The sequence below is a fragment of the Rhinichthys klamathensis genome, unplaced genomic scaffold (assembly GCF_029890125.1).
Source record: "Rhinichthys klamathensis goyatoka isolate OS25496 unplaced genomic scaffold, OSU_Roscu_1.1 h1tg000473l_1, whole genome shotgun sequence".
Taxonomy (NCBI): domain Eukaryota; kingdom Metazoa; phylum Chordata; class Actinopteri; order Cypriniformes; family Leuciscidae; genus Rhinichthys; species Rhinichthys klamathensis.
The window spans coordinates 51,497-66,348 of record NW_026606961.1 but is presented as its reverse complement, the minus strand read 5'-3'; the positions used below and the strand labels follow the sequence as shown (position 1 = coordinate 66,348).

The 14,852-nt window shown below is 37.0% G+C and overlaps 2 protein-coding genes across 4 annotated transcripts in view; both read left to right on the top strand.

Annotated features, from left to right (window-relative positions):
- fras1 (Fraser extracellular matrix complex subunit 1) overlaps positions 1-8,841 on the top strand; it is a 120,288-nt gene extending 111,447 nt beyond the window's left edge. For all 3 annotated transcript variants that reach the window (XM_056236941.1, XM_056236940.1, XM_056236942.1), the window contains 17 exons: positions 81-228; positions 306-511; positions 626-782; positions 952-1,152; positions 1,240-1,427; positions 2,333-2,608; positions 2,797-3,029; positions 3,327-3,487; positions 3,994-4,208; positions 4,337-4,487; positions 4,631-4,738; positions 5,269-5,428; positions 5,519-5,635; positions 5,855-6,021; positions 6,102-6,307; positions 7,495-7,641; positions 7,906-8,841. In XM_056236941.1, coding sequence (XP_056092916.1) covers positions 81-228; positions 306-511; positions 626-782; positions 952-1,152; positions 1,240-1,427; positions 2,333-2,608; positions 2,797-3,029; positions 3,327-3,487; positions 3,994-4,208; positions 4,337-4,487; positions 4,631-4,738; positions 5,269-5,428; positions 5,519-5,635; positions 5,855-6,021; positions 6,102-6,307; positions 7,495-7,641; positions 7,906-8,481 — 3,417 coding nt within the window. In that variant the 3' untranslated portion in view covers positions 8,482-8,841. The remainder of the gene's footprint in view (positions 1-80; positions 229-305; positions 512-625; positions 783-951; positions 1,153-1,239; positions 1,428-2,332; positions 2,609-2,796; positions 3,030-3,326; positions 3,488-3,993; positions 4,209-4,336; positions 4,488-4,630; positions 4,739-5,268; positions 5,429-5,518; positions 5,636-5,854; positions 6,022-6,101; positions 6,308-7,494; positions 7,642-7,905) is intronic.
- Positions 8,842-11,160: 2,319 nt separating this feature from the next.
- Positions 11,161-14,606, top strand: anxa3a (annexin A3a). Its single transcript, XM_056236908.1, has 13 exons — positions 11,161-11,218; positions 11,301-11,351; positions 11,876-11,963; positions 12,126-12,220; positions 12,307-12,420; positions 12,592-12,682; positions 12,768-12,847; positions 12,939-12,995; positions 13,407-13,500; positions 13,598-13,693; positions 13,808-13,866; positions 13,964-14,086; positions 14,420-14,606. Exons 1-13 carry the CDS (start codon positions 11,204-11,206, stop codon positions 14,477-14,479), a joined length of 1,023 nt encoding a protein of 340 aa, XP_056092883.1. The 5' UTR covers positions 11,161-11,203; the 3' UTR covers positions 14,480-14,606.
- Positions 14,607-14,852: the final 246 nt, after the last annotated feature.

Here is a 14,852-nt window from a genome sequence, read left to right as displayed (position 1 = left end):
GACAAACTGTAAGACGATTTGTATTTACAGGCCTCATTGCAATAAAATCACGTTAGATTTTGATATTTTTTTTTGCATAGACATGCAGTTTGACCATAATGGATGACATCCAGAACCCTACAATTGAAGGGAAAGAGTCCTTCATTGTGTTTCTTAGCTCTCCTAACGGAGCGGTCATGACTGACCCATATGAAGCCTCTGTTTACATCACGGACACCGCCCAAGACAGTGCGTTTACTTGTCCATTACAATGGTTATCACTGTGATTTAGCAAGCACGTAACATCATATGCTTTCTTCTTACAGTACCTAGCATGCAGTTTGAGAAGCTGGCGTATACCATAAAGGAAAAAGATGGTGTCCTGCACATCCCCATTTTTAGGATAGGAGATCTGTCCTATAAGTCTTCCGTCCGATGTTTCACGCGTACAATGTCCGCCATGGTAATGGACGACTTTGAGGAGAGGAGAAATGCAGATGATTCTAGGATCACCTTCCGAAAAGGGGAGAAGGTACGATAAATGTGTTTTGTCATTAATTAATTTATAATCACTTCAGCAATTTTGACTTTGGAACAAAAGAATGATGGACAAAGAATTTTAAAACCTCTTGCTCCTGATTGGCAGGTGAAGAATTGTACTATAATGATTCAAGATGACTCAGTTTTTGAGCCTGAAGAGGAGTTTCAGGTCCACCTTGGAAGCCCACAGGGTGACCACTGGATTGGAGCCATGATAGGAGTCAATGACATTGTGACTGTGACCATCACAAATGATGAAGATGGTGAGTAGTTAGAGATTTGCTTGAAAATGTTCTGGTAGAGCTTGGCAACAGGAAGCCATGGAATTCTCAGGGTGATAGAATGTATAGCTTGATTGCACGGTAAGTTGCATTGTATAAAAGTGTTTGCCAAATGCATAAATGTAAAAAAACTGCACATCATGCTTTTCAGCACCTACGATTGAGTTTGAACAAGCCTCATACCAAGTTCGTGAGCCCCCTGGTCCTGATGGAATCGAGGTTTTGAATATCAAGGTAATTCGTAAAGGAGACCTTGACCGCACCTCCAAGATCCGATGCAGCACAAGGGATGGATCGGCCCAATCTGGTGTAGACTATAACCCCAAGAGTCGAGTCCTTAAATTCAGCCCTGGTAAGTCATATATATATATATTTTTTTTTTTTTTTTACTTTTATACCTTCATTCTAATCAATGATAAAAATTCTGTTGTGTCCTCAGGTGTGGACCACATCCTGTTTAAGGTAGAGATTCTGTCCAATGAGGACAGAGAGTGGCACGAGTCTTTCTCGTTGGTCCTTGGTCCAGACGACCCTGTTGAAGCTGTGCTTGGAGAGATTACCATGGCAACAGTCACAATCCTAGATCAGGAAGCTGCAGGAAGTCTCATCCTTCCAGCCCCACCCATTGTAAGAGATGTACAGTAGATGCTTGTGGGACTGATATTTAGTATATCAAAATCTGAATACTTGTCAGTTCGATTAAAATGTTTAATTGAATTGCATCATATTAATTAATCAAATTAATTGCACACTACCGTTCAAAAGTTTGGGTTCTGCTAGAAGCCTTCTTTTTTTTTTTTTTTTTTTTCCCTTATGCTCACCAAGGCTGCATTTATTTGATCAAAATCAAAACAGAAGTATTGTTAAATGTAATTAAAAAAATTACATTAAATATATTTTAAAATGTAATTTACTCCTGTGATGGAAAGCTGAATTTTCAGCATCATTACTCAAGTCTTCAGTGTCACATGATCCTTCAGAAATCATTATAATATGATGATTTGGTGTTCAAGAAACATTTCATACTGTTATTTATCATTGTTGAAAACTGTTGTGCTGCTTAATATTTTAGTGGAAACTGTAATACAATTTTTGCATTATTTTTGATTAATTGAAAAAGAAAAGCATTTATTTGAGCATAAATATGTTGTAACATAAATACGTTTAGTGTAATTTCTGGTTAATTTAATGCGCCCTTGTTAAATAAAAGTTGTAATTTAAAAATAATTATTGAACCTAAATGTTTTTTTCCCCTCAAATCTTCTGCAAAAATCTGGAAATTTAAGACATTTGCCTACAATATTGTGACAAATAAGTAAATCACTGCATAGATGTCACAAAAGTCACTTTAGAAATCAGTATGTTATTTCAATATCATTGAACATTAATTTTTTATTATATTCAATTGTACTAATTTATTTATATTTGTCTAGATCCATAAATCCAATATTATAGCTGTGAGATTTCAGAAGTCTTTTTAATTTGAGTCTATTAAAGTCTGGTTTCATGTGGACTTTTGGTTCTCCTCACAGGTGGTGTCTCTGTCAGACTATGACTATGTCCAGGAGGTCACTAAAGAGGGCAGTAAGAAGCTTCCATCTCCAGGATATCCGCTGGTCTGTGTGACTCCCTGCGACCCCCATTACCCCAAATACTCAGTCATGAGAGAGCGCTGTGAGGAGGCAGGCATCAATCAGACCTCTGTCCACTTCAGCTGGGAGGTCGCAACTCCCACAGACACCAGCGGAGCACGGTCACCCTTTGAGACAGTGACGGATAACACACCTTACACCACAGTCAATCACATGGTTAGTCTATTATTTTCTTTATAATTGTTTGTCATGGATAGAATATTACAATCGTTAACCTTAAACTTCTAATTACCGCAATCAGTAGTCATATATTTAATATGCATATGTATGATCTGGAAGCATTTTCACTTTTTTTTGCAACTTCTAATTTCCTGTAGTTAAATAAATATATTTTTGCTACACAGGTCCTGGACAGTATCTATTTCAGCAGACGCTTCCATGTGCGTTGTGTAGCTCAGGCCAGAGATAAAGCCGGGCATCTGGGAACTCCACTGAGGAGCAACATTGTCACTATTGGCACTGAGGGATCGATATGCCACACCCCCGTCACCACGGGAACCGCTCGAGGCTTCCAGGCCCAGTCCTTTATAGCCACTCTAAAATACCTGGATGTCAAACACAAAGAGCAACCAAACAGGTCAGGAGAGACTTTTTGTAAGCAAATGATAACAGACAGATACCAGTAAATTTTTTTTGAGAGACAGGAATTAAAAATAGGTTTCGATTGAAACCGCAGCTGTTAGGTTTGTAGAGCTCTACATCATTTTTGCCTCTGGGCAAAACAAGATCAAAATGAATTTATACGTTTGAAAAAATAAACCTGTCAGACAACTGCAAATCCAAACCAATACATTTCCCAACCTATGTTCGGTCCTTCAAAGAAGAAAATTGCATTTTATGAAGTGAGTGTTTCTTTTTTTCTCTCTCTGAACAGGATCCATATCTCAGTGCAGATCCCTCATCAGGATGGAATGCTTCCATTGGTGTCCACCATGCCTCTGCATAACCTACACTTCCTGCTCTCCGAGTCTATTTACCGTCAGCAGCACGTCTGCTCCAACCTGGTCACACTTAAAGACCTACATGGCATTTCTGGTGAGAGTAGCTGCATACTACAGTAGACCAGATCAGACCAAAGCAGATGCAAACTAATCTTATCCACCTGTTTTAATGTAAAAACGGACGCAGCCATCTTTAACTTGAATGTGCAAGGCTTCCAGTTATTTGAACTGTTATGCTGATTTATGTTGCAAACTGGTATTTGTATTCATATTATTTTAATTTAGTATCATAACCATACAGTAAATACCCTGGTTTGTAGTGCAATTAGTTTTACCGTTTACTGCACTTTATTCTTCTAGTTATTTAGTTATGAATCGAAAGTCTCGCTCATTCACTGGAAATAGCTTACTTCTGTGTTGAAAAATAAGGTTAATACTCTACATGAATTAGTTATTCTCATATTATGTAGAATTATTGGAATTATCTTTACAGAAGAATGCTTTAATATGGAGTTAAATATTAAATATAAGAATTATATATTATATATATTGAGACTGCAAACATATTTTTCTGAAAACACGTTGTAAATTCTCCCCCAGAAACCGGCTTCTTGGATGACGTGTCATATGACAGCATATCCCTGGGCCCTGGATATGACCGTCCATACCAGTTCAACCCCGGTGTTCGAGAACCCAGAACCATCCAGCTATACAAGCATCTCAATCTGAAGAGCTGCATATGGACATTTGATGCGTATTATGACATGACAGAGCTTATCGATGTATGTGGAGGATCAGTAACTGCTGACTTTCAGGTTCGTTTGAACACATGATTTGCATCCCATCACAAATTATGTACAAATATTCCTGTCTAGCTGAAATCTGATGTGGCAGATTTAGTCTATACAGCAATTCAAATGGGTGTGTGGTGGCATTTTTGCAGGTCAGAGATTCGGCTCAGTCGTTCCTGACAGTTCAGGTGCCGCTCTATGTGTCCTACATCTATGTGACGGCTCCTCGTGGATGGGCCTCCTTGGAGCACCACACAGAGATGGAGTTCTCCTTCTTCTACGATACAGTCTTATGGAGAACAGGTACATGTTTTTTCATCAACAGACCCAAAACCAATGGACAAACTCAGGTACACTCTGTGTTGTTCTAACTGATGTCATCATCTAACTGTGTTAATGTTGCAGCTGATGCTGACTGATTGCTTATGAATCTCTCTTTACTCTAGGAATTCAGACCGACAGCGTGCTGTCAGCTAGATTACAGATCATTCGGATATTCATTAGGGATGACGGACGACTGGTGATTGAGTTCAAAACCCATGCCAAGTTCAGAGGTCTGTAGTCTGTGTTTTTAGCTATTTGTTTTCATTTCATTGTATTTGTGAACATAACTTGCCCTCAAATTGTATTTGGACGCAATTGGACATTTGAAAATAAATGAATGTCATTGCATTTGAGCAGGGTTTCCCAAATGAGGGAACTGCAGGGGATTTGTTGATGAAAAGCTAATAATTAATTCAACTGAATGTAAAATTGAAATCAATTAAAATCATGAAATAGCTTAGTGTAGCGATTTATATAAATAAGTATATAGTCTGTTGTGCTGTGTGTGTCAAAGTGAAAATGACCTTTAAAGATGTGTATTGTAATTGAAATCAACAGATAGAAATGGATAAACTGTAATAAAATATGCATATTTTGGAGTTTCCTTAAACTCTCAGGGAATACTTCAAGTAAATATGTTACATCTAAGGGGCCATTCGCACAGAGCGTGGTTGTCCATTCCACTCCACTACTTTTCCATTGTTTTTCTAGACGGATGCGAATTAGACCAAATTTTGATAAAACTTTCATCTCCCTCTAGGTCAATTTGTCCCTGAACATCATACCCTCCCTGGACAGAAGTCTCATCTGATGGCTCCAGATCACTTGGGAGGCATTGAATTCGACCTGCAGCTGGTGTGGAGCGCACAGTCCTTTGATTCACCCTACCAGCTCTGGAGAGCCACAAGCTCCTACAGCAGGTGAGCAGCGTGAAGTCTAATGCTGTCACATCAACAAATTGTACCTACCTTAATGCCACTGACCGTGTGCTTGCTGCTGTTGTGCTCTAGGAAAGACTACTCTGGAGAGTACACAGTCTTCCTCATCCCCTGCACAGTACAGCCAACACAGGCATGGGTTGACTCTGGGGATAAGCCTCTTTCCTGCACGGCCCATGCTCCAGAGAAGTATGTTACCATGAAGCTTTTCCATTGATAACTCCTTGAGGGCTCTTAAATGACTTTTTGTTTTGAAGATGTTTTTTTCTGAGCCGAGCCAGCAAGGTTGAAAGATATTGCAGTTGTCATCCACTTTTGCTGGTTTCATCAGACGCAGACTGTTTGTGTGAGTCAACAAGAGTATTCATCAACGTGCAAGGGCTTGTAACACTCTCTCTCAATCGATAGGTTCCTGCTGCCCATCGCCTTCCAGCAGACCAACCGCCCTGTTCCTGTAGTCTACTCGCTGAATACTGAGTTCCAGCTTTGTAATAACGACAAAGTCTTTCTAATGGATCCTGCTCTCGCAGACATGTCAGTGGCTGAGATGGACTATAAAGGAGCCTTTTCGATGGGTAAAATTAGCAAATCAATGAAAACGGAGGATTATTGCCACCATTATGCATTCCTTTATTCATTGTTTGATATTATGCAGGTCAAACGCTTTTTGGTAGAGTACTGTGGAATCCTGACCAGAACCTGAATTCAGCCTACAAGCTGCAGCTGGAGAAAGTATATTTGTGTACTGGGCGGGATGGCTATGTGCCCTTCTTCGACCCCACAGGCACCCTGTATAACGAAGGCCCTCAGTATGGCTGCATTCAACCGAACAAGCACCTCAAACACAGGTTCCTGCTTCTGGTATGTGTCTATTGTAACAAGCCCAGACCAGTTTAACCGGTCTAACAAGGTGTGGTTATGTTTTAACTGAAATACTTTTTTTGGATGGGCATTTTCAAGAGGTATTTTGAAGATCAAACTCTTTTTGTATACCTTGGAACTAATATTGAGACGACCACTGTAATACGATTTTACAGGGGAAAGTTTTAAAGATGCAATTGAAATAAGTTAAAAGGTGGGAAAATGATGGCAATGATCAATTATTAACTAAGAGAAAATTTACAGTTATCCATTTTCAATAAGCCCTGTGATCAGGACCCAGACACCAAGCATATACATAACATATGATTTAAAATACTGTATATATTAATTACATTCTATATTATTAATTACAGTGGGTAAGATTTATTTGAAAGAAGTCTCTTATGCTCTCCATGCCTGCATTTATTTTAAATAAATAAAAAATATAATATTGTGAAATATTATTATTACAATTTTAAAATAACTGTTTTCTGTTTTAGTATATTTTAAAATGTAATTTACTCATGTCATGTGATGTAAAAATTTCTCAAAGCTGAATTTTCAGCAGCCATTTCTTCAATCTTTAGTGTCACATGTTCCTTCAGAAATCATACTAATATGCTGATTTGCTGCTCAAGAAAGGCTCTCAAAGCAAAGCACTTGCGTCGCTACATAAAATAGAGGTTAAACCAGTGGAGTCACATGGATTACTTTTATGTCTTTACTACCTTTTTGGGGCTTAAAAAAGTGGTAGTTGCATAGCTGTCAATGGTGGGACAGAAAGCTCTCGGATTCTATTAAAAAGATCTTAATTTGTGTTCCAAAGATGAATGAATGTCTTGAGGGTTTGGAACGACATGAGGGTGAGAGAATTTGATGACAGAATTTTCATTTTTGGGTGAACTATCCCTTTAAAGCTTCCACTAAGAAAGACAATCGGCCAAGACAAACATGGCAACAGCATTACAATAATATTAATATTACAATATCCTCTGAGGTAATTTTCAGTACATACAATAACTGCGACACAAGATGGCGCAAGTTCCGGTTAAGCGGGATGATATATAGCGTTGCCATAGGCGACAGTGAATATTCATAAATTATAGATAACATGATGCCATGATTGACCAAACAGAATGAAGTATTTCAGAGAGCCATGTAATAATTGTAAAAAATGTATCGCACAGGACCGGAAGCAGCCTGATGTTTGCGAACGCTACTTCCATGATGTTCCCTTTGAGGCCAACTTTGCATCTGACATTCCTGACCTCCAGTCCTTGTCTGCGATGCCAGGTGTAGACGGCTTCACAATGAAGGTTGATGCCCTTTATAAGGTCAGTGGCTGTAAGATTCTCCCAAAAAGTCAAGCTGTTAAACAGACCTTCTCTTTGACACATACTAGAAATCTTGGCAAATGTCAGAGCCAAAGCTATTCAATTGTACCCTTCAGGGAAATTCCTTAATCTGTTTGTTCAGGGAAAATTGCCAGACTAACAGTCTGCCATGACTATAGGGAACTTGATTAAAGGACAAGAGCTTTTTTCTTTTTTTTTTTGCGTTTATAAAAAATCCTATTTGTTGCGTTTACTCTTCTTCAGGTTGAGGCTGGGCACCAATGGTACCTCCAGGTCATCTACGTTATTGGACCCGAGTCCATATCTGCTCCCAGAATCCAACGCTCGGTGACCTATGAGCTCAAGCGAAGCCGGCGAGATCTGGTGGACCGTTCAGGTCGCCTAATGCTGGATGAATCCCTGATCTATGACAATGAAGGTGACCAGGTGAAGAATGGCACCAACATGAAGACCTTGAAGCTTGAAGTGGAACCATCGGGCACCTTCAATCCCCAAATGGGAGGATCCATTGGGGGTGGAGTGGCAGCCTTCGTCCTACTTTTCTTGGTCCTTCTAGCTTTCTGTCTCATGGTCAGGAAGTGCCGCAGGGTTGTAAAAAAGAGGTCTGAGAAGGTGGTGGAGGATTATCCTCTGAACACGAAGGTGGAGGTCTGCATAGAACGTCTGGAGAAAAACCTCAACAGCAAGCACTGCTCTGTAAGAAACGTCAACGTCCTAAACAAGAACACTGAGACCTACAAGGTCAATGGGGTCAAGGTCAAACAGGTCAATCTGGAGGTCAAACTCCACAACAACCTGAATGACGGCACTGAAGTCTGACCTTCTAGAATATTTGAGAGAAAAAAAAAACATTTTCTATGAATATTTGTAATGACATATGATGTTAATGTATTTTTGTATGACCATGAGGACAAAAGGGAAAGTATGCTTGCCAGCTATGCAGTGTAAATCATTTCACAACTGAGCTACCTCAAACACAAATGAACAACGCATAATGGTGTCTTTAGATCGTATGTTTCCAATCTCAGTTTCAAATCATTGCTGTGTATGAGGATCACACAATGGCTCGGTGGTAGCTCAGCCACTTTGTTTAAATGAATGGAGAGTTTCTATTGCTGCATCTGCTTTTTTATCAAATGTAAAAACACATGAAAGTATTAAAGGAAGGATGAGTGCCAACGCTTTGGACCGGGCGAGTGATGTAAATACGTTTATTAAGTGCAATTATCGGATGACATGGTCATCTCTGTATTTTGATCTGGTTTTGATGCTCTGGCTCATTGTGTAATTTACTTTTGGCCTGATGATCACCGGTGTGCCATGTTGATATTTGTCAAGTGCGATATATTTAATTCCAAATCTAAATAGACTGCCCAAAGTGACGCATTTATTAGTTTGTGTAAACCTTCGGTACTTGCAGACAAGAAACCAAATGTTTCGATTAGCTGTATGGTTATATACAGTAGATCATAGATTTGATAACCACTATTGATCACTATCACTATTGCTGTCAGTCTGCTGACTCCATTTAAATGCTGTAGCATCTTATATTTTCAAACACTGGACAACAAAATGTATTTTTGTTTCATATGACTGCTGTCTGTACTGATATAACCAAACACTACCAAATATCTTCGTTTTTGTTGTTGTTGTTTTTTAAGATTATTCACCTCATGTTATCTTGGATTATTTAGTTTTGTATTAATGTCACATCATGTATTAGGTAAGGCACATGTATTTGATTTTATTCACTGTATAGTATGTAAAAAAAAAATCTGTAATTTTGTATCAAGTCATCCGACATCACATGGTGCTAATTTGATCAAGAATATCCAGAATCTTTAAAGCACTGGGAGTGGAAAGCATGGCAAGTACTATGATTATTATTTCATACTGAGTCATCTCTCTCTCTCTCTCTCTCTCTCTCTCTCTCTCTCTCTCTCTCTCTCTCTCTCTCTCTCTCTCTCTCTCTCTCTCTCTCTCTCTCTCTCTCTCTCTGTAAATTTGTTAAGTTTTGTCCATTGCTTAGTGTCTAAGTGAGTGCCTATCAGACAAAGGAAAGTTTTGGAGATGTCAGTTTTTGGTGCTATCATTTATGGTGGAATATCAACATGATGCCTGTACTTGTGCCTTTTTAGCAATTAAAATAAATGAATAAACTGAATATTCCTAAATTGTGTCACACTTTGCTCAAATTGAATATATGATTATTGAACTTTTCATCAATTTTAATTTTAGTTGGAGACTTTATGAAAGTTTTCTTTTGAATTATGTTTAAAATTCATAGCAGCATGTTATTCACGAAGGGAGAGGCTCACTAAGAATCTTTTGAGATCATGACATCATGTCTTAAACCAGACAGAGGGCCATATGTCATTTATTAGTTTGTATTATGAAGGGCAAAGATGATTTAAAAAGTATAGAAAAACTGTTTGTAGCACTTCTAAGTGTTGGTTTAATTAGCATTACTTATGAATTGGATATACAACCCATGGCCAGAAGATTTCATTTAAACTAATTGCTGCAGTCAACCAGGAATCAGTGATAATATGACAGCCTTTATTGTTGTTGAGTCTTTAAAATCTCATTCAGTCGTAAGAACTGTATTTTTGCAGCTGTATGGCCTATACCGTAAAGTGATATTGAAGAATATTGCTGAATCCAAATTTGTATTGCAGGATGGCTTGGTGAGTTTTGCGCATGCTTCCTCTTCCTTCACAGGAGTGGTGAATAAACTAGTTTTAGAGCATCTTGGTTATATTTCATATTTAATTAATTTAGGTTTGACCAGTGCTAGTTGTCACACTTTGGTCTCCACTGAATATTTATCAGGGTTTCATGAAAACTGTCCCAGCTGTCTGGTGGAGAAATACTGTAGCCTAGGCTATATCATATGTACCCCACAGTTTATTGCAGCTAAAATAGAAGCTACTGAGTGAGATTCATATTAATTTAAGAATCATATTTAAAACATACGTTTGGTTATTGTCTCGGTCATAAATGTTGCAATTTTTCTTTTGAATGAAATGGCAGCTCGTTGGATATTCACGAAGGGAGAGGCTCAGTAAGAATGCAAGTCTTTCTTTTGTGACGATGTTGTCACTCACGCCCTGAGGAAGCAGGTGAGAAGTTAAACCAGATTTAGGGCCACGTTGAGTGTAGATTTGTATCGCAAAGGTAAGTGCAAATTTAATAAAAAGTAGACAAAAATGCAGCTATCACTTACAAAGCTAAATCTTAATTAGATTCTGATCAACATAACTTCAGCTTTAGATGTGCAATCGATGTCCAGCAGATCGAGATACAGAAAGTGCGTTAATGTGATAGTCAGTCAGAATTTCTGACTCAGAAATCATGATAATTATAGACTAGTTTTTATTGTTTTTATCAAAACGTATTTATTCTGTAAAGTCTTTACGATCTATTTCCGAAGGGAAGTCGTTTACCTGTAGCCTATTTAAAAAGAAAGTGAAAAATAATGTAATGATACTGAAATGTAAATGAATTGTTTATCACACTAGAATCCATCAACAACAACAAAATGGCAGACTTGTGGGTAAGTAAAATCTTAAAGCTATTCACTCATCCCTGAAGGTGATGTTTAAGTATGAATTTGAATTTAATTTCTTATGTTACAGGAAGAATTGCAAAGTGTTGCGAATTCTGCTCCCTCTTCATTTACAGCAGCGGTAAAACAAACAAACAAATATCTTTGCTTCAGTTATTTGTGTGTGTGTGTATATATATATATATATATATATATATATATATATATATATATATATATATATATATATATATATATATATATATATATATATATATTAGGGCTGTCAAATGATTAATCGTGATTAATCACATCCAAAATAAAAGTTTTTTTTACATAATATATGTGGGTGCACTGTGTATAATTATTATTTATATATAAATACACACACATGCTTGTATATATTTAAGAAATATTTTCATGTATATACTGTATATAGATTTATATATAATTTATATTATATATAAATATTTTATATATAAATAATATTTTTTTCTTAAATATACATGCATGTGTGTGTATTTATATATATACAAGATAATTATACACAGTGCACCCACATATATAATGTAAAAAAAACTTTTATTTTGGATGTGATTAATCGTGATTAATCATTTGACAGCCCTAATATATATATATAGATTGATTAATTGATTACTCCTTTAGCCAGGGGAAAGGGGTACCATTAAAGCCAAAGCTAGCTTCAACGTCAGTGAAGATGTTGCAGCTCTCCGCAAAGCAATTGAAGGCATAGGTACATACATAGCCTACCTGAAGTGCATTATATGTATATGTTTATTTATTATGTGTAGCCTACATGAGTATTTATTTATGGCGTTGTAGTCTTGTTGTTGCAATCTCTTTGTATATTGTGTATTTTTGAGAATGAATGAGTTATATCACCAAAACATACCAGGTACAACTGAGAAGACGTTGATTGAGATACTGACCCACAGGAGCAGCAGTCAAAAGCAGGCTATTTCAAAGGCATACCAAGAAACCACAAAGAGGGTAAAATCTGCGTACTTGCTCATACTTAATTGTGTATGCCATGTTATATGACGAAAACCTACATGATTTGTTTGTCTTGATCGTAGATTCTTGTAAATGACTTGAAAAGTGACACCCAGGGCAACTTTGAAAGGGTGCTTGTTGCGCTCGCAAGACCTCCTGCAGTCAATGATGCTAAATGGCTAATCAAAGCAATGAAAGTAAGTTATGTTTCCCAGTTTTTCTTTTTGAATATTTTTTGTTGTTGTTACAGTTTATCAATAATCTGAGACAAATTTAGCTGCATCTATGTGAACATATTTTGCATGTTATTTACCAAATGTTTGTACATATTTTTCATTGTTTTCCTAATACATTCATGATGTTCTCAGGGGGCTGGAACGGACAACAGTATCCTGATAGAAATACTTTCCTCACGGACAAATAAACAAATCAAGGAGCTGTCTGCAGCATATTCTGAGGGTGAGATGAGGAATATTGTAGTATATGTCAAATATGTAAGTTACAAAATGGTGTTATAATTGCTTCTCTTCCCATTTCCCTATAGAAACAAAGAAAACACTGATACAGAACCTTAAGGGTGAAGTTTCAGGACATTTTGGAAAAGCCATCCTTTTGCTTGCTGAGGTGATTAAATACACATGCATAGCGGTTTATTCTAATGATTGCAGATGATACTATGGAAATTGAAGATATTTTATTTGTCTCTCATTGTTAGGGTGCGAGGGACGAGAGCACCAATGTGAATGCAGATCAGGCTAAAGTGGACGCAAAGGTACAGAAATATCAAAAAAGTTCCCGTTTTATATAATAACTGATCACCCTGTACTGAATTAATTCGTTCAAAATACTTTTTCTTTAGAATTTCAATGGGTAAAAAATCAGTCTATGGCATAAAAAATAGTATATTTTGTGCTGAATCTTGAATTAGGATTTCTTAAGACAGGCTTTGATATATCGCAAAGTCTTGATTTAATTTGCTAGTCACAATGCCAAGATATACTGTATAAACAACTACGCACCTCAATCTCTCACCATTTTGTCCTTATTATTATAATTAGACCCACCATGATGGACAATCATCAAGCCAAAACTTGTTCACCTGTAACAACGTTAAAGATTATGTTTTCTTGTATCTATCGATTATATGTGAGATGTATCTATATGTTCTCTGTTTTCTCCAAAGGCCCTCTATCAGGCGGGCGAGAAGAGACTGGGAACTGATGAGTCCAAGTTCATTGAGATCCTCTGTAAAAAGAGCATCCCTCACCTGAGACAAAGTACCAACATAATCATCAATATATAAACACAAGTGTTTCATATTGGAACTGAAATGGCAGGTGTGTTTTAAATATAACTTGACATGTCCGGTTGCAGCAATATTGGAATATAAAAACATCAGTGGCAAGACTTTGCAGAAGAGCATCGAGAAGGAAATGTCAGGAAACCTGGAGGAGCTGCTTGTTGCCATTGGTATATTTTAAATTATGAATTATTATGAATGCAAATACACAAAAAGTGTATTCGAATATTTGTTACATTTTTTACCTCTACATATTTTTAATCCAATACACACTTTTCTTATAGTAAAGTGTGTGATGAGTACTCCTGCATATTTTGCTGAAAAACTCTACAAAAGCATGAAGGTACTGCAAGAAACACATTATATTCTATCATTGTGTTTGTACGACTCTGATGTTTGTATTTAAAATAGGACTATGTTTTATATTTGTGAATCTGCAGGGAGCAGGTACAGATGAAATCACTTTGACTAGAGTAATGGTCAGCCGTGGAGAGGTCGACATGCTGGACATCAGAGCGGAATTCAAGAAGCTCTATCAGAATTCACTCAACAAGGAAATAAATGTACGTATTCTCTGCTGATATAAATGCTTCAGCACAGGTTCAGGTCATCTGCCATCTTTCTTTGAATTGAGTAGTACCTGACCTCCTGATCCTCAGGTTTATTTAATCATGCTCTCAAGAGATGCTAAAATACATTAATAATATTTGGTCACTAGAAAAGTTCACAAGCACATGAACAAGTGGAGGATTTGACACAGTCCGTTCCTTAAATCTGACAATGAAAATGCAAATGAAACCCATATTTTGGTGATGACTGATAGTTTGTATCTGATGTACAGTCTGTCCTGATTGTCTTAGTGTTCATGTGGGTGACTTTGCTCTCCTTCATTTCAGTCTGATGTGTCTGGCAGCTACGGTGAATGCCTGAAGATGATTTGTGGAGGAGAAGACTAACCCAGAAATACCACTGAAGATGGCCTGTTTAGTTCTCTCACAATAAGTCGATACATTGTATCCTGTGTGGCAAGCCCTTCGGATGTTAAACTTTAAATCTTTAATAAAATAGTTTTATTTAATAACATTTGTAGAGCTTTTTTCAGGAAATATATCATTCATATGTCTGGTTTACTGCAGCAGGTAAAGTTACATTCATATTGATTCATATTTAATGGTAGTGATTAGTGAAGTTAAAAAAAACAACAACTCCCAGACAAAATGATTTAGATTAAACCCCATTGGAATTCTGATAAATCATGATTATTAAAAAAAATAAAGTACTGTGCAAATATCTGCATTTCAGTCTTTTTTGTAAAAAAAAAAATCTTTT